This window comes from Rhinolophus ferrumequinum, chromosome 8 (genome assembly GCF_004115265.2).
Source record: "Rhinolophus ferrumequinum isolate MPI-CBG mRhiFer1 chromosome 8, mRhiFer1_v1.p, whole genome shotgun sequence".
In the NCBI taxonomy this organism is placed as follows: domain Eukaryota; kingdom Metazoa; phylum Chordata; class Mammalia; order Chiroptera; family Rhinolophidae; genus Rhinolophus; species Rhinolophus ferrumequinum.
In genome coordinates, this window is record NC_046291.1 from 51,668,188 (window position 1) to 51,686,557 (window position 18,370).

Below are 18,370 nucleotides of genomic sequence, written 5' to 3' on the forward strand. Positions count from 1 at the left end.
CGCAAAAACGGAAAGATTAGAGAAATATTACCTAATTAATGGCAAACCTAGGTCTAGGTACAGAGTCCTATTACCTTTCTCTTTTGGCTCTACTTGGCTATTTTAATTAATGTAGCAAAACTTTATGTGTAATCATAATAGATTTATTCGTAAAGAAAAATGTCAGTTTCATTCAGTTCATATGTTCTAATTTTACTGCTGATATTCTTAAATGACAGGCAAGGTTTACATTCTTACAGAAAGTGCACCGAACCCCAAAATAGCCCATAGATTTCCTTATCAGTGAAGCCTTTCCTGACCCACTTTAAAAATGGCAAAACTTCCCATGTGCCTTATCCTCCTTCCCGGCTTCATTTTTGAGCATGAACTTACCAAATGTTTATATACTATATGATACATTGGTTTTGTTTATGGTTGATCTCTACCCTCTAGCATGTAAGCTCCACAAGCGCAAAGATTTTTGCCTAGCTGTTCCCTAGAATAATACCTGGCACAGAGAAGAGACTCCATGAATATTTGTGGAATAAATGACATTATCTTGGCCTGATAGAATGTGCAAGAGGCTTTTAAATTGCCCTCTTTGGCTCTCTCCTTCAGATTACTAAGCCACCGTGCCCCAGGGCATGCTGGGAAGTCAAGAATCGAAAACTGTCTCTCTGCTCCACTCCAAGACTTTCTGCCTGAGTGGCTTGGCTTGAGTCAGGGAGCACTTCTCTGTCTGAGCACAGAAGGGATGCTCATTTATGTGTGTGTGTCAATTTGTCACCAGCACTCAATTGCGATGAGCATGTATCAGAATCTATGTTCGCGTAGACATAAGAACTGTATCAGATTGGGTATGTGGGGAACCCATTTTCTAGGTGAAAAGCTTACCCATTTTTCCTGTGTTTACTTAGTCTGTGGGTGGTAGCAGAGTGCACAGTCTTCAAAGAGCAACAGAACAAATCTGTGTAGCTCACATTCTATGAATATACTCTTGATCTTTCCTGAAAGCAATCCACTTTTAATTTCCTCTCATACTATTCAGCAAATATCACTTGAAATTGATAGTTCAGTTTTCCAGGTTACTGAAACCACTTATTTTTCAGTGTCTGTTCACTGGCATAATTACAGAAGCTAACATTAACTGACCATTTACCATGGGCCTGGTACTGACGTGCTTTACATGTTTTATTTCATTTAATACTCACAACAATCCTTTGAAGTAAGTACTATTATCATTCCCATGCTCAAGATGAACAAACCAGACACTCAGAGGTTAAATCATTTGCCCAAGATTGTACAGCAGGCAGACGCAGGGTTTTATATCACGATCTGACTCCAGAACCCTCTATCTCTACTTATATGGCTGTTCTACATATCACATCCCGAACATTTTATTAGTTATTTTTCTCCAAATAAAGCTGGCACAGTGTACCAATCATTTTGTGTAATTTTTCAGCTCTTAATGGGGATTAGAAGCACGTCATGCTTCAAATTCCAAGAGGCTTTTTATGATCCAATAATACTTGGAAATAGTATTAGATAATATCTATGATGATATCCTTTCTTAAATCTTCCATAAAAAAGAATCACCAAAAGTACTCCGGTTTAATAGCCCAATTTGACTATTTGATAGTACTGCTTTCTAATTCAGGCTGGGAAAAATATCTCCGCTCTTTTGCCTTTCTTTTTATATAACTACAAATGTTCTGTAGTTTTTTTTTTTTTTAAAGAGTGTTTTATAGTTTAAACAAGTTTTAACAAATCTGTGATAACATTCTGAGAATCTCTCTCTGGCTAGCCAGGTTTTTAGAGCAGTTCCTGCGTCGACTTCTCCTCAACGCAAGCATCTCTGAATCAAGATTCAAAAAACGATAACTCTAGACAAAGGCTAGATTTGATATAAAAAGAACCCTTCAGCTTGCACTTTTGCCTGAGTAAGGAAAACTTATCTTTGACGTTCTTTTAATAATATTTAGTTTCTTCTTTAAAAAAAAATCTATACATATATTTAAAATCCAGGATACGCAGGCCCCTTTGGAAAACAAACCCTTAATGAAAGTGCAGATAAGGTTTATATCAACACTCATTCTTCCTGGAAGTATCCTTCTAAGACTGTATCTTTCTGTATAAAATATAAGCTAAGCCTTAGATGACAGTGTGTTGTTAAGAAGCTTCCAGGGCTAGTACTGGTATAAAAGCCTGTGACTGCTGTTTTCAAATTAGTGTATTTTTCCTTCAAATGTACTATTGAGAACATCTCTCAGGTCTTACTTTGAATAGTTGTGCTATTAAGTATTGAAAATTCTCGGCATTTAGGTATTTCTGAAGAAGTATTTGTTATAACCTTCTTTCATCTCAGTTTTTTTATGGTTAGATTTTATAGTCACTATCAATTATTTCTGACAAGTACAGTGTATTGCGGTAAGAAAAAAAAATGTAGTATGTTACAAGAAAATCAAGTGTCAAAGAAGAATTAGGAGTTTAAGAATGCTTGTTCAAAATGTACGATTTTTTTAGCAACCAAATAACTGAAATCAAATTAAATCAAATACAAACTATAAAGTGTTCATTAAAAAAGCCAGAATACCATTAGTTAAAAAACACTATATTGTAGATGGAATCATAAATTTCTATAATCAGGTACCACATTTGTTGCTTCATTAAATACACCTTTTTGGGCTTAATTTCCTCCCCACCCCCTATTCTGCTGTAAGCAAAAACAAATCTAAAGTAAAACTGATAAAGAAATGATGGTCATATAAATGTAATTGGCCTATAAATGCAATACTTGGTTTTCTACCTCCTTACTGGTTTTTGTACAGACTGAGATAACAAGTTTCTTTCGTTTTTTTGAACATCTTCAATTTTACCACTTTGCTTTCTGCTGTCATTCACTATTATTATCCATTTCATTATCCTCCTCCTCACCGTCATCATCATCATCGTCATCATCATCATCACCTTCTGACAAGTCAAAATCACTGAACCCCAGGGCCATGTTGACCTTCTTCCCCTTTCTCTTAGATGTGGTTTTGGAAGAATTCTGCTTGGCTTGCATGTTTATCTGCATCCCAGAATGCAGCACAGCTCCTGCTTTGTTCATTGAGAAGATATCCCCAAAGCCCATCAGCATCATGGCCTGCAGACTCGGGTTCATGCCATGGCCCTCCCCGTTACTTGTTGCTGTGATCTGACATGACATCTCTGCACTGTTTGACTCCTCTGTCTTAGATTCAAAGTAAGACTCCTCAGACATTCTTGCAGCAAGAGGCAAGAGAAGCTATCACAAGGGAAGAAAGGACAGAAGTAAAAAGAGAAATTAGGACCAATTTAAATAAAGGAAACAGATACCACAAAATTAGTGGGCACTGCACAGAAGGTAAATGATTAGTGAAGTAAGTGAATGTAGGGAATTATGTGAGAATTTACTTAACGGCAGGTTTGGTTCCAGGGTATTTGCCATAATTTATAAATGACAGAATAAATCACAACCAAAGTTTGCAAGGCACTGGCGCAAGCCAAATTTCAAATGGGAAAGAAGTTGCAAGTTTTAAATCCTCGTTTTGCTTAAAACAAAATAGTTTTTAAGATTTCTCTTAATTTTTCCCAATTTCACTTTCACACAGAAACATTAGTTATTATATTAAAAAAGAAATTACATAGAGATGAAATATCAAGTAAAAATTAAAAGAAGAAAAGCTTAGAGGAAGCATGCAAACAATTTAGCAGTCAATACAGTTCTAGGGAAACTTGGGTCATTAATCACCCTTTTAGCTAGATTAGTATCCAACTATGAATTTAAAATGAGTCTAGAATTTTCTTGTTTCCATTTATTATTTATTATAGCCAGATATAATACTAATTATTCAATTTATGAAATAACTCACTTGTGAACAAATTCTAGATTCTGTCTGTAACATTTATGTTATAAATAAGTATTATACATAAATACATGTGAAAATTGGGAGCAAAGATGATTACGATTAATTTTGATGGTTACTTTTTTCTCTATTCTCTATTACATAAGTTTCCTTCTTTTAGCAAAACTTTTTTTCCATGAATTATCCTTCTCACAGTGAATACAGACAATTATTTTCTATTTTATGTAATTATTTTAAACAGCCAACCTTATTCCTATAAACATTGGTCATATTCATTTCAGGGGTAAAACTACTTGCATCTGAAAAGTGTCACTGACTCTTCTTTTGAGAGATAAGCAAATTAAGGCTTTTATTTTTGGTGTTGTTGAAATATGGGTAAATTTATGACTAACAATGTACAAATAATGTAACTCTGGGGTGACCTTTACATTCTGGGTGTAGAGGTATTTTTTAGGGCCAATTTCCTAAATTACAAATTGAAGTTGAAGTTGAGTTTTTAAAAAATATCCTACTCTATTAGGAAAATATTTCTGAAGTGGTTAGTTCAAGAATTTCATATAATTCAGCTAAAAGTACCAGTTATATGGAAGAAGAAATGCTTTAGATTCTTTTACACTGTAAAGAGGATATTATTTTCCTTGTAATCAAATTTCTTTTTCGCAAATTTGTTTTCAATTGTTACATGCTCTCAGGAAACTCTTTGTTGCTTATTTATTTTTTACTTCATAGATCCTTTCTTACAGTTTAAGATCTCAATATCTCTCAAATGAGTTTTTACTCTTAAAAGAAATGTTTTTTTTTTTACATCAGGCTACAAAAATCATTTAAAAATAAACATTGTCCATATTTATGTATGGAGAATTCATCTTCCCAAACATCTTTAATGTTTTAATTTCAGGAAAAAAAACATAGTGCCTTTCTTGAAATAAATCCAATAATACAATTTTAAGTGATGTTATGTCAACGTTAAACTTTTATAATTATGATGAGGCAACCCGAACCTCCAGCCCCTTCTTCCTTAAGGCTTATTTCATCTTTTTCTCAGAAACCTCGTATAAAGTCAACTAGAAAACTAATGTGAGGATAAAAGAAAATACCTACTTATAAAATACCTGACCACAAACTTTCTTTCCTTCAGAAATACCAGCTCTAAGCAGAAGAGACATTAAAAGCAAGTATGTAAAGAACGGAAACTTAGCCCTCATAAGTAAAAGAAGGTAAGAAAATCTTATGGAGGTGGTGCTTCATGCTGTCCACTGTTAGATTGGAGACCTCAGAACAGTTCCTGTACAGAAAGCTTTCTGGAGTGAAAATGCAGCATACAACCTACTGAGCACTCATAGTGTTTCATCATTTATTACGCAACTACATGACTAATAGCAATAACGTGTGCAAGGCAGCCCATAATTTCTTAGCAAAACTAATACCAATAAACCAAAGAAAGGTTCTAAAGCATACTCTCATAGGTGGTTTAAAGGTTTTTCCTACAATGCTACATTTAGAGTTAAGCCATGCAATGCTTTGTAGCTTAAGATTTCAATGTACTTAAAAATAACAATTCTAAAGAAGATGGCCATCTTTTTGCCTCTCATCAGCTCTGGGAGAAGCAGAGCTTCCTTGCAGATCCTTAGGTTAATGCTTTCTGAGTCTGCCTGTTGGTAGCAATTCAACCAGAACAGAAAACTTCCCTTGACTTCTTTCTTGGGAGCCAAGTTAAATTCACTGAACTTATAAAATGTGGTACCTTTTTAATGTGCGTGATAGTCTTATGTATAGTAATTCAGTTCTTACTTTGGGATTCTTTGGGTAACCAGTCATTTTTGAAAAAGTTAAATCTGATAACAAACATTTACCTTCACTGTATTTTCCCTTTTTTGGATATCAGGTTGCTTCTCCACATAAATTAGAAAAGGAGGCAAACTATTTATACTTTAGACCCTGGAAAATACTTTGCCATTTGTCATTGGCTGCTTAGTAGAGATTAAGACTTAAAAATAGGAAAGCTTTTTGAAGATCACAAAGTGAAGGACACTTAAGTATTTTTTTGGTATAATTGCCATAGCCACTATCAGAAATAAATTAAAAATACATAACAAATGTACTTTTAATCTTACCATTACTTGTGATTTTAAAGTGGACAAATATGACCCATTAAAAACCCTGGAAAAACCAATGATAAATTTATACTTAATTCCCCAAATAAAAAATCATTTAAAATAGGAAAGAATGCTGAAATTTGATTAGATTTTAATATATCATGTAAACATATAAGCTCATGGTAAGTGTATAAAAATAGTGAAATCCTTAAAAAGAATTTTTATCTTCCTCTAAATACAAGGCTTGGGAAAAAACCAAGATATTTCCTAGGTGTAGTAAATATTGACAGCTTGTCCCAAGAGATCTTTTTCCAATGTTTTACTGCCCATATCATGATGCTAAATTGAGTTATCATTTATATGTCATTAAGGGAGCTCTCTTTTAGAAGAAAAACTTGGTTAAGTTCTGACACATCAAAGACTTTCTTAGACAACAAGCTCCCTTGTGTTGCATTTATTAATTACTGATGAAGACTGAAGAGTTAAAGCAGCATTAAGGCACGTGTTCTGGAGATCTAACAAATGGTATGAAAATACATTGGATTTTTTTTTTGGTAATTCTAATATACAAACACACTGACAATATAACAGTTCTTAGGGAAAGAGCCAGAAATAGGATAAGCTTTTCTTCTACATTCCTGGCATTTTGTTCACTGAAATGAGACATGAGCGCTACTTGAGTATAAATGTGGGCCCTTGAACATACAGGCGTTAGGCAGGAAGTGCGGAGGTGGCGAGGGACGGCGACAGGGAAGGGAGGCGGAGAGCTGCCATGCTGCCATGCTCAGCCACATCTAAGTCGAGGGTAGCTTAGCTCCGGAGGGAACACTCACCGGGGTGTTGGACTGCTCCGTCAGCTTCTGCTCCCACATCTTCAGACGTCTTTCTCGTTCTTTGAGCTCCTGTTCTTTAAAGCTGAGATCACGTTCTAGTTTCTTCAGCCTCTCAAGAGTTGCTTCAATTTCGCACCTGTATAGGGATAACTGGTTTAAGTCTCCACTTTGCCCAAGAGGTATTATTAAATGCTTAGTGGGTCCATCAGAATGCTTAATCAAGGTAAAAGACTCTTTACAATTTATAAAGGGTGATATATCTTATCCTCATAATAGCCCCAAGAAACAGGTGCTAATCTCATATATCGTGTTTCCCCGAAAATAGGACCGGGTCTTATATTAATTTTTGCTCCAAAAGACGCTTATGTTCAGGGGATGTCCTCCTGAAAAATCATGCTAGGGCTTTATTGTCCGGTTAGGTATTATTGTTGGGGAAACACGGTAGAGAGATATGGAAAAGTGATACTCAAGTTAGGTGATCAGTATCACACTGTTAGTAAATTCGCGTTAGCCTATTCACTGGACGAGTAACTCAAGCAATCAACTCATTAAGCTGGCTCAGTTTCATCAGTTATATCACGGCCCCCCAATTTGCCTGATCCTAATAAAAACTTGGGCAGCTTGTTAAAAAGCAAAACATACAATAAAACACAGATTCCTACCTAGGACCCCTCCTTAGAGCTCAGATTCAGTAGGGCTGAGTGGGGCCTAGGAATTTCCATTATTAAATAAAAGACCCAGGTAATTTTTACAATCAGGCAAGTGTGGGACATTCTGGGCCAGATGAACGCTAAAGTTCTTTTTAAGTCTAATAATTTTAAAAGTAAGTTCCCGCCTTAGTCTCTATAGGCTGATCAACCTTACCACATAGAGCATTATGTCCAGTTATAGAAACCTGTCCTTCACAGGCATCAAAACTGGCAAGATGGCTCAGTGCAAATTGTTTTTTTCTCTAGGTCTATCATAATGTTTAAGTCTAAATTTATGCTGTGAGAAAAGCAACAGCAATGAGAAAATGAGAGAAAGAGAGGGATGGGGGAGGAAGAAGAGAGAGAGGAGGAAAGAATGGGGAGAAGAGCGAGGGAGAATGCCAGGAGAAGGCATGGAGAAGGCACACGAGCAGGATGCAGAAGAAGGAAGAGGACGGAAATAGGGAACTGGTGGAGATTAACACCTGAGTGCTGTCAACAGCTGCTTGCAGGGGCCACCAAGACAAACCTGCATGACAGAATGTGTAATTCTGGGTGAGACCTTGACTATGGAAGGTAGAAGCCCCCAGATCTAAGTTAATGAATATATGCAACCAAAATATGCCTTTTTATTTCCAGGGAAAATCAGAATAAGTGAATGACTTATTACAATGCTCTTGTAGATGAGAATTAAATGAATGAAAACAAAAAGGTTCTGGGTGTTGATGGGTGAAACGCAACTCAAGGAACAGCTACTGCGGTGGGTCTGGATTTGGGCCTGACTGTTTCCTTCCCTGGGTGTCTGGAAGGTACCGCAGAGCAAGGGAGGTAGCACGTAAGTATAAAAGCATCAGCTGTCAAGAGGCACCTTTTTTTTGGTGCCACTTGAAAATTATAAAAACGTATAATAAAGACACACTGTAATCCCTAAAGAAAGAAACTGACTCAGCAATCTTTCAGAAATATGACTGTATCATAAATCCAAATTTTATTCCTGATATTTCAGACATAAATATTATACCCATTCATAAATAAGTTTGTTTTTATTTTTCAAATAGAGGACGGAGGAAAAAAATGTGGAAAACCTTAAATTTTTGTAATAAAAAAAGAAAAAATGAGGCATCTTCAGTAAATGAGAGGGTAAGAGGGTGACAAAAGGAGGCAGCAGAGCTGGGTGCACTTGATGGGAAGATGGCAGTGGCCTGGGTTGCTGTCTATTTAGTGCTTCTGCCAAGCCAGTCCCAGCTCTCCCGCCAGGGAGACTGATCTCACTGATGTTTTTTGATCAGGAAAAATAAAATGGCCAAACATTTGATTTCACTTGTAATTTAAACCAAGGACTCATCTTAAGTTCCAGCCCTGGGAGCCCACAGTGATTTTTGAGCCCTTCTGGAAACTAGATCAACAGGTAAACTGAAAGCTATGACACAGAAAAACAAACACTGACTGAGGAAATACTCTTCTTCAATTTGTCTCCTCAGGCCTAGCTTCCCAGCACTGCTCCCACAGACGCCCTGGGGCCTAAGAGTACTGTTTCAAGTTACAGGCCATAGAAATTAACCCAAAGCCCAGGGCAACGTAAAGACAGCTGCTCCCCTTACCCTTCCGTTTTTTTAATGCATTGTTTTATATCAAAAGCATCTGTTGATGCATTTATATAACCTTTCTGTTCTAAAAGTACAGTTGCAGTATTTTAACCGATGAAAATTATGGTTTTACTGTTAAACCAAATCTAACAAAGGTTGACTTCAACTAGTATCAATTTTCCACATGCCCAAAACAGGCAATGAACTGTAATTACCTTCTTCTATTAGACAGAAACTTACTTTGAAATAAAAGATCAATTTGTAAAAACAGTTTTATTTTATAAATATATATGATAAATATGTAATGTGCATATTAAATTTAGCATTATGTATTAAATGATTTGGGCTAATATCCAAATTGCAGAGATGAAATTTTTTGGATCTCTGTTTTTTGTTTTTAAGAAGGCGTGCCCCAGTGAGAGTATTTTGATCACCAAGGAAGAATATAACCAACAAATCACAGTCATATGGGGTAATGAAAATTGAAACAGGATGACATAATTTTCTTTTCTTAATGCTCATTTCCATAACTGCTAACAAATCAATAGGAGGAGAAACAAACTGAAGGGGTGATGAAGGAGGAAATGTCTGACACTAGATTTCTTCCCTATCATTTATTAGGTTGAAGGAAAGAACATAGCTTAGGTGGTTTTTAATAACCCAGTTTTAAAAAGAATTTCCAGAATAATCGTTTAATTTTCTGAAACGAGATGTTCCATCTGGCCTTTGTTTATAGGAAACTCTACCAGAAAACAACATTTGCCAAAACACAAGCACAGGACTACAATCCCCCTTCCCTGTGACTTTTAATATAAAACACACATGCTGGACAACAGTCACATGGTTTCAGACTCCAGAGCAAATGGGGAAAAGACAGGAGTGGTCTGAATGCGTTGTCTTTTGAAATATCCAGATGATCTGATGATATTTAATTATTTTCAACACTTGGTATATTGCATGAGACAGTTGTTTTATCATAATCATAACCGGAACTGATCATGCCTGGTAATATTTCTCTTTGCTACAAGGGGATCTAGTCAAGTGAATGCTGCATGCTAATGAGTGGATGGCATAACCACGGCCACAAGTCCAGGAAGAGTACTGCACAGCGCGAGTGCCACTTAGACCTGTGGGATCAGACCACCCGGGTTCCAGTCCTGGCTCTGTGTATATGACACAATCTTGGGCAGGTTACCCACCCTGGCCAGGTCTTGGTTTTTGCATCTGTAATGTGTTAGGGTTGCTATGTGGACTAAAAATGATAATCCAAATGAAGTACAAATATCTGATAAAAATGTAATACAGCTGTGTTTATTACTGTTATTCTAGTTAACAGTATTATTCTCCATGTTTTTAACCAGCAGCCAAGTGCAGTTAAAGCAGCCCTGTGTCAACTTTGGTTTAGTGGTTCAGGCACCGATCTATACTCTCTCAGCTCTCCGGATTGACTAGTTCCTGACAGAGAGCCAATGAGGCAGCCCCCTAAGCAACTATTCACCTTTTACTAAAATACATTAATGTATTACGAATTTTATTCCTCTCATCTTTTCATCTTGAAACATTTAAAAAATTAAATTTATTATTCAACTAATCCAGGTTTATTGCAGAAAATAAAGATATACAAATAGAAAACACTTTTCCATAATCTGATTACCCAATGATAGCACTGACCTTTTGATACCTTTCTCTAGGTATACATACATATACCCCTAAACATGTTTATTAAAAAAAAAATGGAGCCATTCTAAACATAATGGACTGCAGCCCTTGTTTTAAAATAATTTATCAGATCTGTATTATCATGAATGGCTCCCTACTATTCTGTGAATAGAGATATAATAATTTTTAAAAAACATAAAAATCCCCCCCCAAAATAAATCTTTTATTTTACTTTATACCATTCCCAGTTTTACAATTCTAATGACACTAATAAATAGGCATCCATACATTCTTGCACAATCTTCTCATTTATTTTTTTTAGGAATATCTTTCTTTAGAAAGGTAGTATTTTCCCACTAGCAATGTATGAGACAGTTTATAACACTGGATATTTTCATAATATAAATTTTTGCCAATCTGATACATGAATTATGTTCCCTTATATTTATCTGATTGCTAAGTGAGGTTGAATATATTTCATATGTTTCTTGGTTATTGGGTTTCTCCTTTTGTGAAATGCCTTTTCACGTCCTTTAGTATGATATTTTAATTAAAATGTTATTATTTAATGACTATAACTCTGTCTATGATGGTGGTTTTCAAAGTGCGGTCTAGGGACCCATGAGAGCTTTTCAAAGGATTCTAGAGGTTAAATTAGTTTTCAGAGGAACATGAAGACTTGATACCTTTTCCTACTCATTCTCTCACAAGTGTACAGACTTTTCCAGAGGCTTCATGACATGTGATAGTACCATAGGCTGGATGCAGAAGCAGGATTTATTATTATTTTAAAAATGAATCAATAAATACATTGTTTACATTTTCCTCAGTTCTAATTGTGAATGTGATAACTATTGACACATATAACTCATTTAAACAAAAGCTCTTTGGAGTCCTCAATAATTTTTCAAAATGTAAGGAGTCCTGAGACCAAAAACTTTTAGAACTGCTGATCTGTTACACAGGAAAAATAAAGTTGTAACAGTATGGCATTTGATTTGGAAATTTATTGATGAGAGATATTGCTTTTGGACATATGGAGGTTTTACATTCTTATATAGAAAACTTACCAACTTTCCCTCTTTTCTGATTTTGTGACACACTTTAAAAGACTCCCTATCTCAAGGGTATTAATAGTATTAAAATCATACAAATCCTGTGGCTAACAGATCAAGCAGCATTTCCTCAAGGAATCGTTTAATTATATTCTCAGACTAGATTAGATTTCATGGTTAAACACGCTCAGATGTCTAGTACTTCACTGACATAATACTTCTCAAAATAGTAATGAAATAATTCTTTGTATATTTATATTTAGTAGTTTAATACTGGACTCTCCATGTGCACTGGGGCTGTTCTGCTCATCACCAAACCCCCAACACTTAGAAGGGCACCTTGTCCCAGCAGACGTTCAATGAATATCTGAATGAACAAATGTAAAACACATTGGCTGGCAAACAAATTAACTTACATGTTTATATTCTCTGGTGTAACACCATGTTGTCTTCTTATATAATTGTGACCATGGTATTCTCTTCCTCAAATATTTATTGAGCAAAGTATGTTCTGCTATGTTCAAGGCATGTTCTAGAAGTTGTAGGTCCAGTGATGAACAGAAGAGATTACCTGACTCTCTTACCTTTTAGCCAGTGAGACACACGTTAAACAAACTGCAGAATTACTTAGTAATTTCAATAGCAGTAATGGGCTATGAAGGAGGTGCTCTAGGAGCACATGAAGTGGAGGGAATCTCATTTAGTCAGGAGCCAGGAAATACTTCTGGAAGACATGTTATTTCAGCTGCTCTCGGAATAATGAATAGGAGCCAAGTTAGAAGTGGGCGTCAGGGGTGGTGTTTTCAACAGGGAAGAGTTTCAAACAGGAGAAACTATATTTTGCAAGAACTCTAAATGAGGTAGACACATATCTGTGGAGGGACTCAAAGCCAGAACTAGAGGCCAGAATAATGCTCCTAAGATGAGGCTGCTGGGTCTCACGAGTCCTGTTCAGAATTTTGGCCTCTGTACTTGAGTAATGGGAACTCTAGATCCATATAAAAGGCGAGATCTGATTAGATTTGCACTGAACTCTTACTATAGGAAATAAATCTTCCTTACGTGTTTTATTTTGTTATTTCAGCCCAGAACAAAGTCCCTCATATCTAGACTAGAACAGACAGTTTTACTTTTGCACCATAAATAGAAATTCACCTAACTCACTGGCCTTTGATAGAGATTTCAAAAGAATAAAAATAAATAAGGTTATTGGAAAACACCAACTAAACAGAAGGCCCAAAGACATGTCTAATAACAGGAGCAAACAACTGCATCGTTTGCAAAGTACATGCAGTATTCATTTGGCAACAGCAGGTGGCGTAAGGTGTCACATTACTGCCTTGGGTCTCAGGAGCAATGCCACATTTACTTAAATCTCTGCTGAGTCAGGGAGGAGTAATGTCAGCTCCCAAACAGGCTATTTATATTCATGCATCATGTGACCTGGCTCAAATGGCTCATGCCAGGCTTACTTCTTCCACTCACACAATACAATTTTCTCATTACTAAATTTGTTTTACACTTGACAAAATTCAACAGGATTTATAACATCAAAAGTTTCCTTTTAGAAGTGTTTTTATAGTCTCCCTACCTCCTCCATCAACAGATATAGCGCTCTGCAAATTTCCAGGCAAAGGGTATTTTCATTTCTCACTGAACAGAGGCCAAAGCTTCCTAACAGAGTGTACACAGAGAAATGTCTGGTAACTGTCTTTTGTCTCGGAAGATCTGATTTCAATATTCTTTCCAACCTTCACACATATGATAAAGCAACAAGAGGAACACTCTCTTTTGCTCACATGTGAAATGGAGGGCTTATTAGATCTCCAAAAATTTTAACACAATAAACAAAAGAAAAAGCCCAAATGTCTAAGCTATATTTAGAAATCAGACTGTGGTCAAGTTTTCTGGTTCTCTTCTTCACTGAAGCTAGACATGGCCCTTTTCCAGCCAGAGGCTATGACTGCTGAACCAGGCCTACCTACCTCCACTCGGCCTTGTTGTGCAGGAATGAGTTACACTGGTCAGGAAGGTTAGTGTCATTTGACATGGAGTCCAGAATTGCAATGATCTGCTTGAAAGATGGCCGTTTCTGAAGAAGAAAAAAATAAATAATCACTTGTTGGGAATTAAGAAAGTGTATCTTTAAGTGAAAATCCACTAGTAGCAATAAGCTCAACTTATCATAACAAAATAAAATATGATGTAATGTCTTGACTTAGTTATTTTATAACCATCAGACCAGACAGGTTTAAGGAACTATATTTCTTATTTTCGATCAATTATTCATAATAACAGACTCAGATATCATTTTTCTATCTTGTGGCCTAAGGCTGGAGTAATTACAGTTTTTCTCCAAGTAAGGAAAGTACTAATTCTCTCTTTTGGGTATGATTAAACACTCCTAAAAGGTGACATTTAAGTCTTTCAAAAATCTATCTGTGTGATAAAGAAGCATGGAAAAGTTGAGTCTAGGTGGTAGGTAGACTAGTGTTCACTGTATAATTCTCGCAGCTTTTCCATATGTTTGAAAATTTTACAGTAAAATGTTGGGGCAAAATCAACTTACCAATCTATTAGAACTAACTATCCTAAACCAGTTGCTCAGAAAAATCCTCCAATTTTAAAGCCATCATAACTTCATTAAACTCAATGTTTATTCCACGTTATATCTAGCTTTGGTGCTGGGAAATGCAGAGGTACTATTTACTAGAAATTGAAAAAGCAGTGACTAGATGTATTTCTTTAGCTAGCAGTAACTACGCTAGTATATCTCTTTAGGTTCTAAGCCAAGGTTGAGACAAAAGGTTAAAACAAAAATGCAGAGAGATAATAAAAGGATGATGCACATTCTCTCTTCATCACGCCTCATAATTATACCATTTCTGAACAAATTACAGTTGCAGCAATTAAAACATGCATTTTAATTTAGGAGCAGAAAAACAAGAAGGAACAATGTTGAGGGGGCTTGCTCTCAGGACTTGAGCATGTCTTACATTTAGAAAGGCAATTTTTCCATTTTCCAGGAATATAAAACTGAGATATTTATTCTGAGTTCTGCCACTATTATATTCTTTTAAGAGAGAGAGTGTTTGTGTGTTTGTGTGTGTGTGTGTGTGTGTGTGTGTGTGTGTACCTGTGTGTATTTCTTGTTTTTAAGAAGAGGGTATAAGTAGCAAAATGTCACTGATATATGTTAAACCTTCTAATAAGCCAAAAGGAAAATGCTTTAAGTACGAAATTTGAAAAATATTCTGTTTGTCTTCTTTTGACTTTGTTTCCACTTTAATTTCTCCCACTACGTGTCAGGTTGCAAAAGGGAAAAAAAAGCCTTAATTATTTGCACAAGAACTAGTTATATAACAAATACAAATTTTTATTTTGCATGAAAAAACAGCAGGAGGAGCTAATGAATTCTTAAAGGATAATATTTTCCCCTACATTTAATCATTCTTGAAATAATGTGAAATTCTTTGGTAACTAGATGACAAGTATCCCTAGAAAAATCGTAATTTTACTATTAGAATATGCTCTCAGATGGAATTATGAAAGCCACATTTAAAAAGTAACAATGTAGAATTTTGTGGTAATGTTTTATGAATATTGTGTTTACAGAATACAACATTTGGTCTAGGATCTTATGTAAGTCCCTCTGAAGGGACTTAGTCTCCTCTTAAGTAGTATGTAGGCTTTGTTTACTTAAAAGTCACAACTAGGACCATTTATTGAACATCTGCATACAGCACTGCTTTAATTGTATCTTCATTTTATAGATAAGGAAAATCAATCTCAGAAAAGTATGAAATGCCCAGCCAGTATCACACAGGAAGCAAGTCACAGAACCAGGAACCATGCACTTAAACCCTTCAAAATGTTTTATCACCTGAGGGTAAGATATTACTTCCTATCAAACTCAGGACTTTATCATTTTGTTTCTTAGTTAGAAATATCACTTTAGAACTTGAACCAATACCTCCCTTTACTCCCTTCTTTTCTTCGATAAAATATTTTGAGCACCTGGGGTAAACCATTGGAATGACCTGAGATTTACCTAATAACAACTTTCTCTTGTATACATTTCCCCCCTCTTCATTGCAAAAGAATATATTTTTATAGGTAAGATGAATAGTTTAATCTATGTGTTAACACATCTAAGGACCGAAAAAAATTTTTAACCATTACTCTATATACATGCACAGGCCTGGCACCAACTTCTAAGCCAGAGAACTAAAATGTGCTTCTCAGGAAATAAGTCTTGGTTGGCTACTTCAGTCAACCACAAATCGGCCATCTACTTACTCAATTTATATAAGGTGCTATAGGGAAGCACATATTAAGAAAACCAGCCCTATTCCTTTAGCCTGCAATCTATTTAGGAAGAAAAGATATTAAAAAACAAAAACAAAAACAAAACAAAAAAAGCCCCCCAACAGTACAAGGCATAAGGCCTTAGCCCAAATTGTGGTTTAAGAAAAGGAATACTAATTTTGGCCTGGCATTCCACAGGATAACCAGGGAAGCTTTATGATGAAGTAATCAGGGGAGAAAAGGAAAGAAGGGAGAGCATGTTCAGGGAATGAAGGTATGTGGGTGGTGTCTGGAGTGGGTCAGCAAAGAGAGAATTGGGGGTGTGGGCTGCTGCTGGCTGTATAACCGCATCCAATACAGTGGCCACATATTAATCTTACCAGAATAAAAAGTCATGAATTTAGGAAATAAAAATCAATCTAACTTTTATACTTCACATGGCTAGAACCCGAGATTCCTTTGGTCCTATAGAAGGGTCAGCTTATGACATGTTAAAGGCAGGCCAACTCCACGGCCTCAAAAATGGGCGTAACGTCCGTGCTGTGTGAGGTGCTTACAGTACCATTTAATTAATGCACCCTAAATGTATATTCTTAGAATTTTAATTAATATGGTACCGAGTTCCTGATTAAGAAATTCAAAACCTGCTTTGCATACTGAAATATAATTACAATTATAGAGATCTAGCTGCACTTATCTAATTCAATGCAAATAATTTCAGGTGAAATTTCTATTTAAATGTCAGAGAGGAAAACACTGACAAAATTACCGTATGTGCCACGATGGACAATTAACTGGTAGAGAGAATATGAAAAGGGTGATGCCATTTTAACAGTATAAAATATGTGTTCTAGAGCAAGCTTGCAACTAGCTATTTATAGTTTCTACTGGATGAGTCGCAAAGTCTAGGCATCTCTTTTAATGCTTAAAAATCCCCATAGTCTGCAGAATCACACACTCAAATGAGAGGGCCTAAACAGAGGCAGGACTGACCATTCAAAAACCTATGCAACTGTCTCATAGCATACTAATAAAAATAGCGGCTCTCCTAAATAAAACTACGAACACAGTTAAAACAAATACATCCAATTCTTTAATAAAAACGTATTGATACTGGACTCTAAGAAAGGGTGAAGGTGGTTTGATGAATAGGCGTGAAAGATTAAGGCTGCTGGTTATGAGGGGAAAGGCAACATGCTCCAGGCTATGGAGAACCAGCCCGAAACCCTTGCAAGACACAGCTCTGGCCAGCCCAGCCACAGGAGCACATGGCGAGGGCCTTGCAGCTCCGTGCCCCCTGGTGCCTGACGTGGCTGTTCTCACGTGGTGTGGAGCACTGTGCTGGGAAACTACACAGGATTCACTGGGAAGTCTGAGCTGTGCTAACCCAGTTCCCATACTCACCAACTGTGTTTGAATTATTCCCCTAGAGAAACATGTAGGAGAGCACTGCATATGTCATCGTCACTCATTCCTCCTGAGGGTCTGACCGCACTTGGGTTTAGCTTAAGGAAGAAATTCCATGCTTAAAGTTTTCTTTTTAGATCTTTATTTAAAAGTTCAGTTTGTTATATATCTATTTCCGTGAAAAACTGGACAAATGAGAATGATAAAATGTTTGTTCCTTTCTTCAGTATAATTCTCTCTCATTGTAATGTTTAATCTGTGAGAATCTTATTTTTTTAAAATTTCTTAACTTTTTATTATGGAAAATTCCAAACATACAGAGCAGTAGAGAGGACAATATAATGAACCTCCATATACTTATCACTCAGCTTCAAAAATTATCATGGTAAATCTTATTTCATCTATACTGCCATCCATTTCCCTTTACTTTATTTTGAAGCAAATCCAAGATAAGCTTACCATTTTATCTGTAAATATTTCCGTATGTATGTGATAGTCTTTTAAAATCATCTTTGCAGGGAAAGGAAATGGGCCATTCATGCTCAAATGTGATAACCACATGAAAGTCTAGTTTTGGAATTTCTCCAACTCTATTGTGATAGCCTAAAAAACATCACTGCAACTGGACAGGAAGTGCGTATCAAGATTCTGTGACAGTGCTGCTACCTTGCCTGGTGTTTGGTTAGAAAGGCAATACAGTGCAGTGGTGAAGAGCAGGGTCCCACATCAGCCTGCTTGGGTTCACATCCAGCCCAACCCCTTACTAGTTGTGTGGCCTTGAGCTTATTACTTAACCTCTGTGTGCCTTGATTCTTCATCTATAAAATGAAGACAACAACAGTACATATTTCACAGAGGAATAAATGAGTTA

General features: G+C 36.1%; 1 protein-coding gene across 3 annotated transcripts in view; it reads right to left on the bottom strand.

Moving 5' to 3' along the window:
* Positions 1 to 18,370, bottom strand: part of MAP3K20 (mitogen-activated protein kinase kinase kinase 20) — a 161,779-nt gene that overhangs the window by 39,455 nt on the left and 103,954 nt on the right. For 2 of the 3 annotated variants that reach the window (XM_033112750.1, XM_033112751.1), the window contains exons 10-11: positions 13,770 to 13,876; positions 6,796 to 6,931 (exon numbers count right to left, since the gene is read on the bottom strand). In XM_033112750.1, coding sequence (XP_032968641.1) covers positions 6,796 to 6,931; positions 13,770 to 13,876 — 243 coding nt within the window. Of the gene's footprint in view, positions 1 to 1,697; positions 3,266 to 6,795; positions 6,932 to 13,769; positions 13,877 to 18,370 lie in introns of those variants that run through there. The other variant, XM_033112752.1, reaches the window with a different exon arrangement.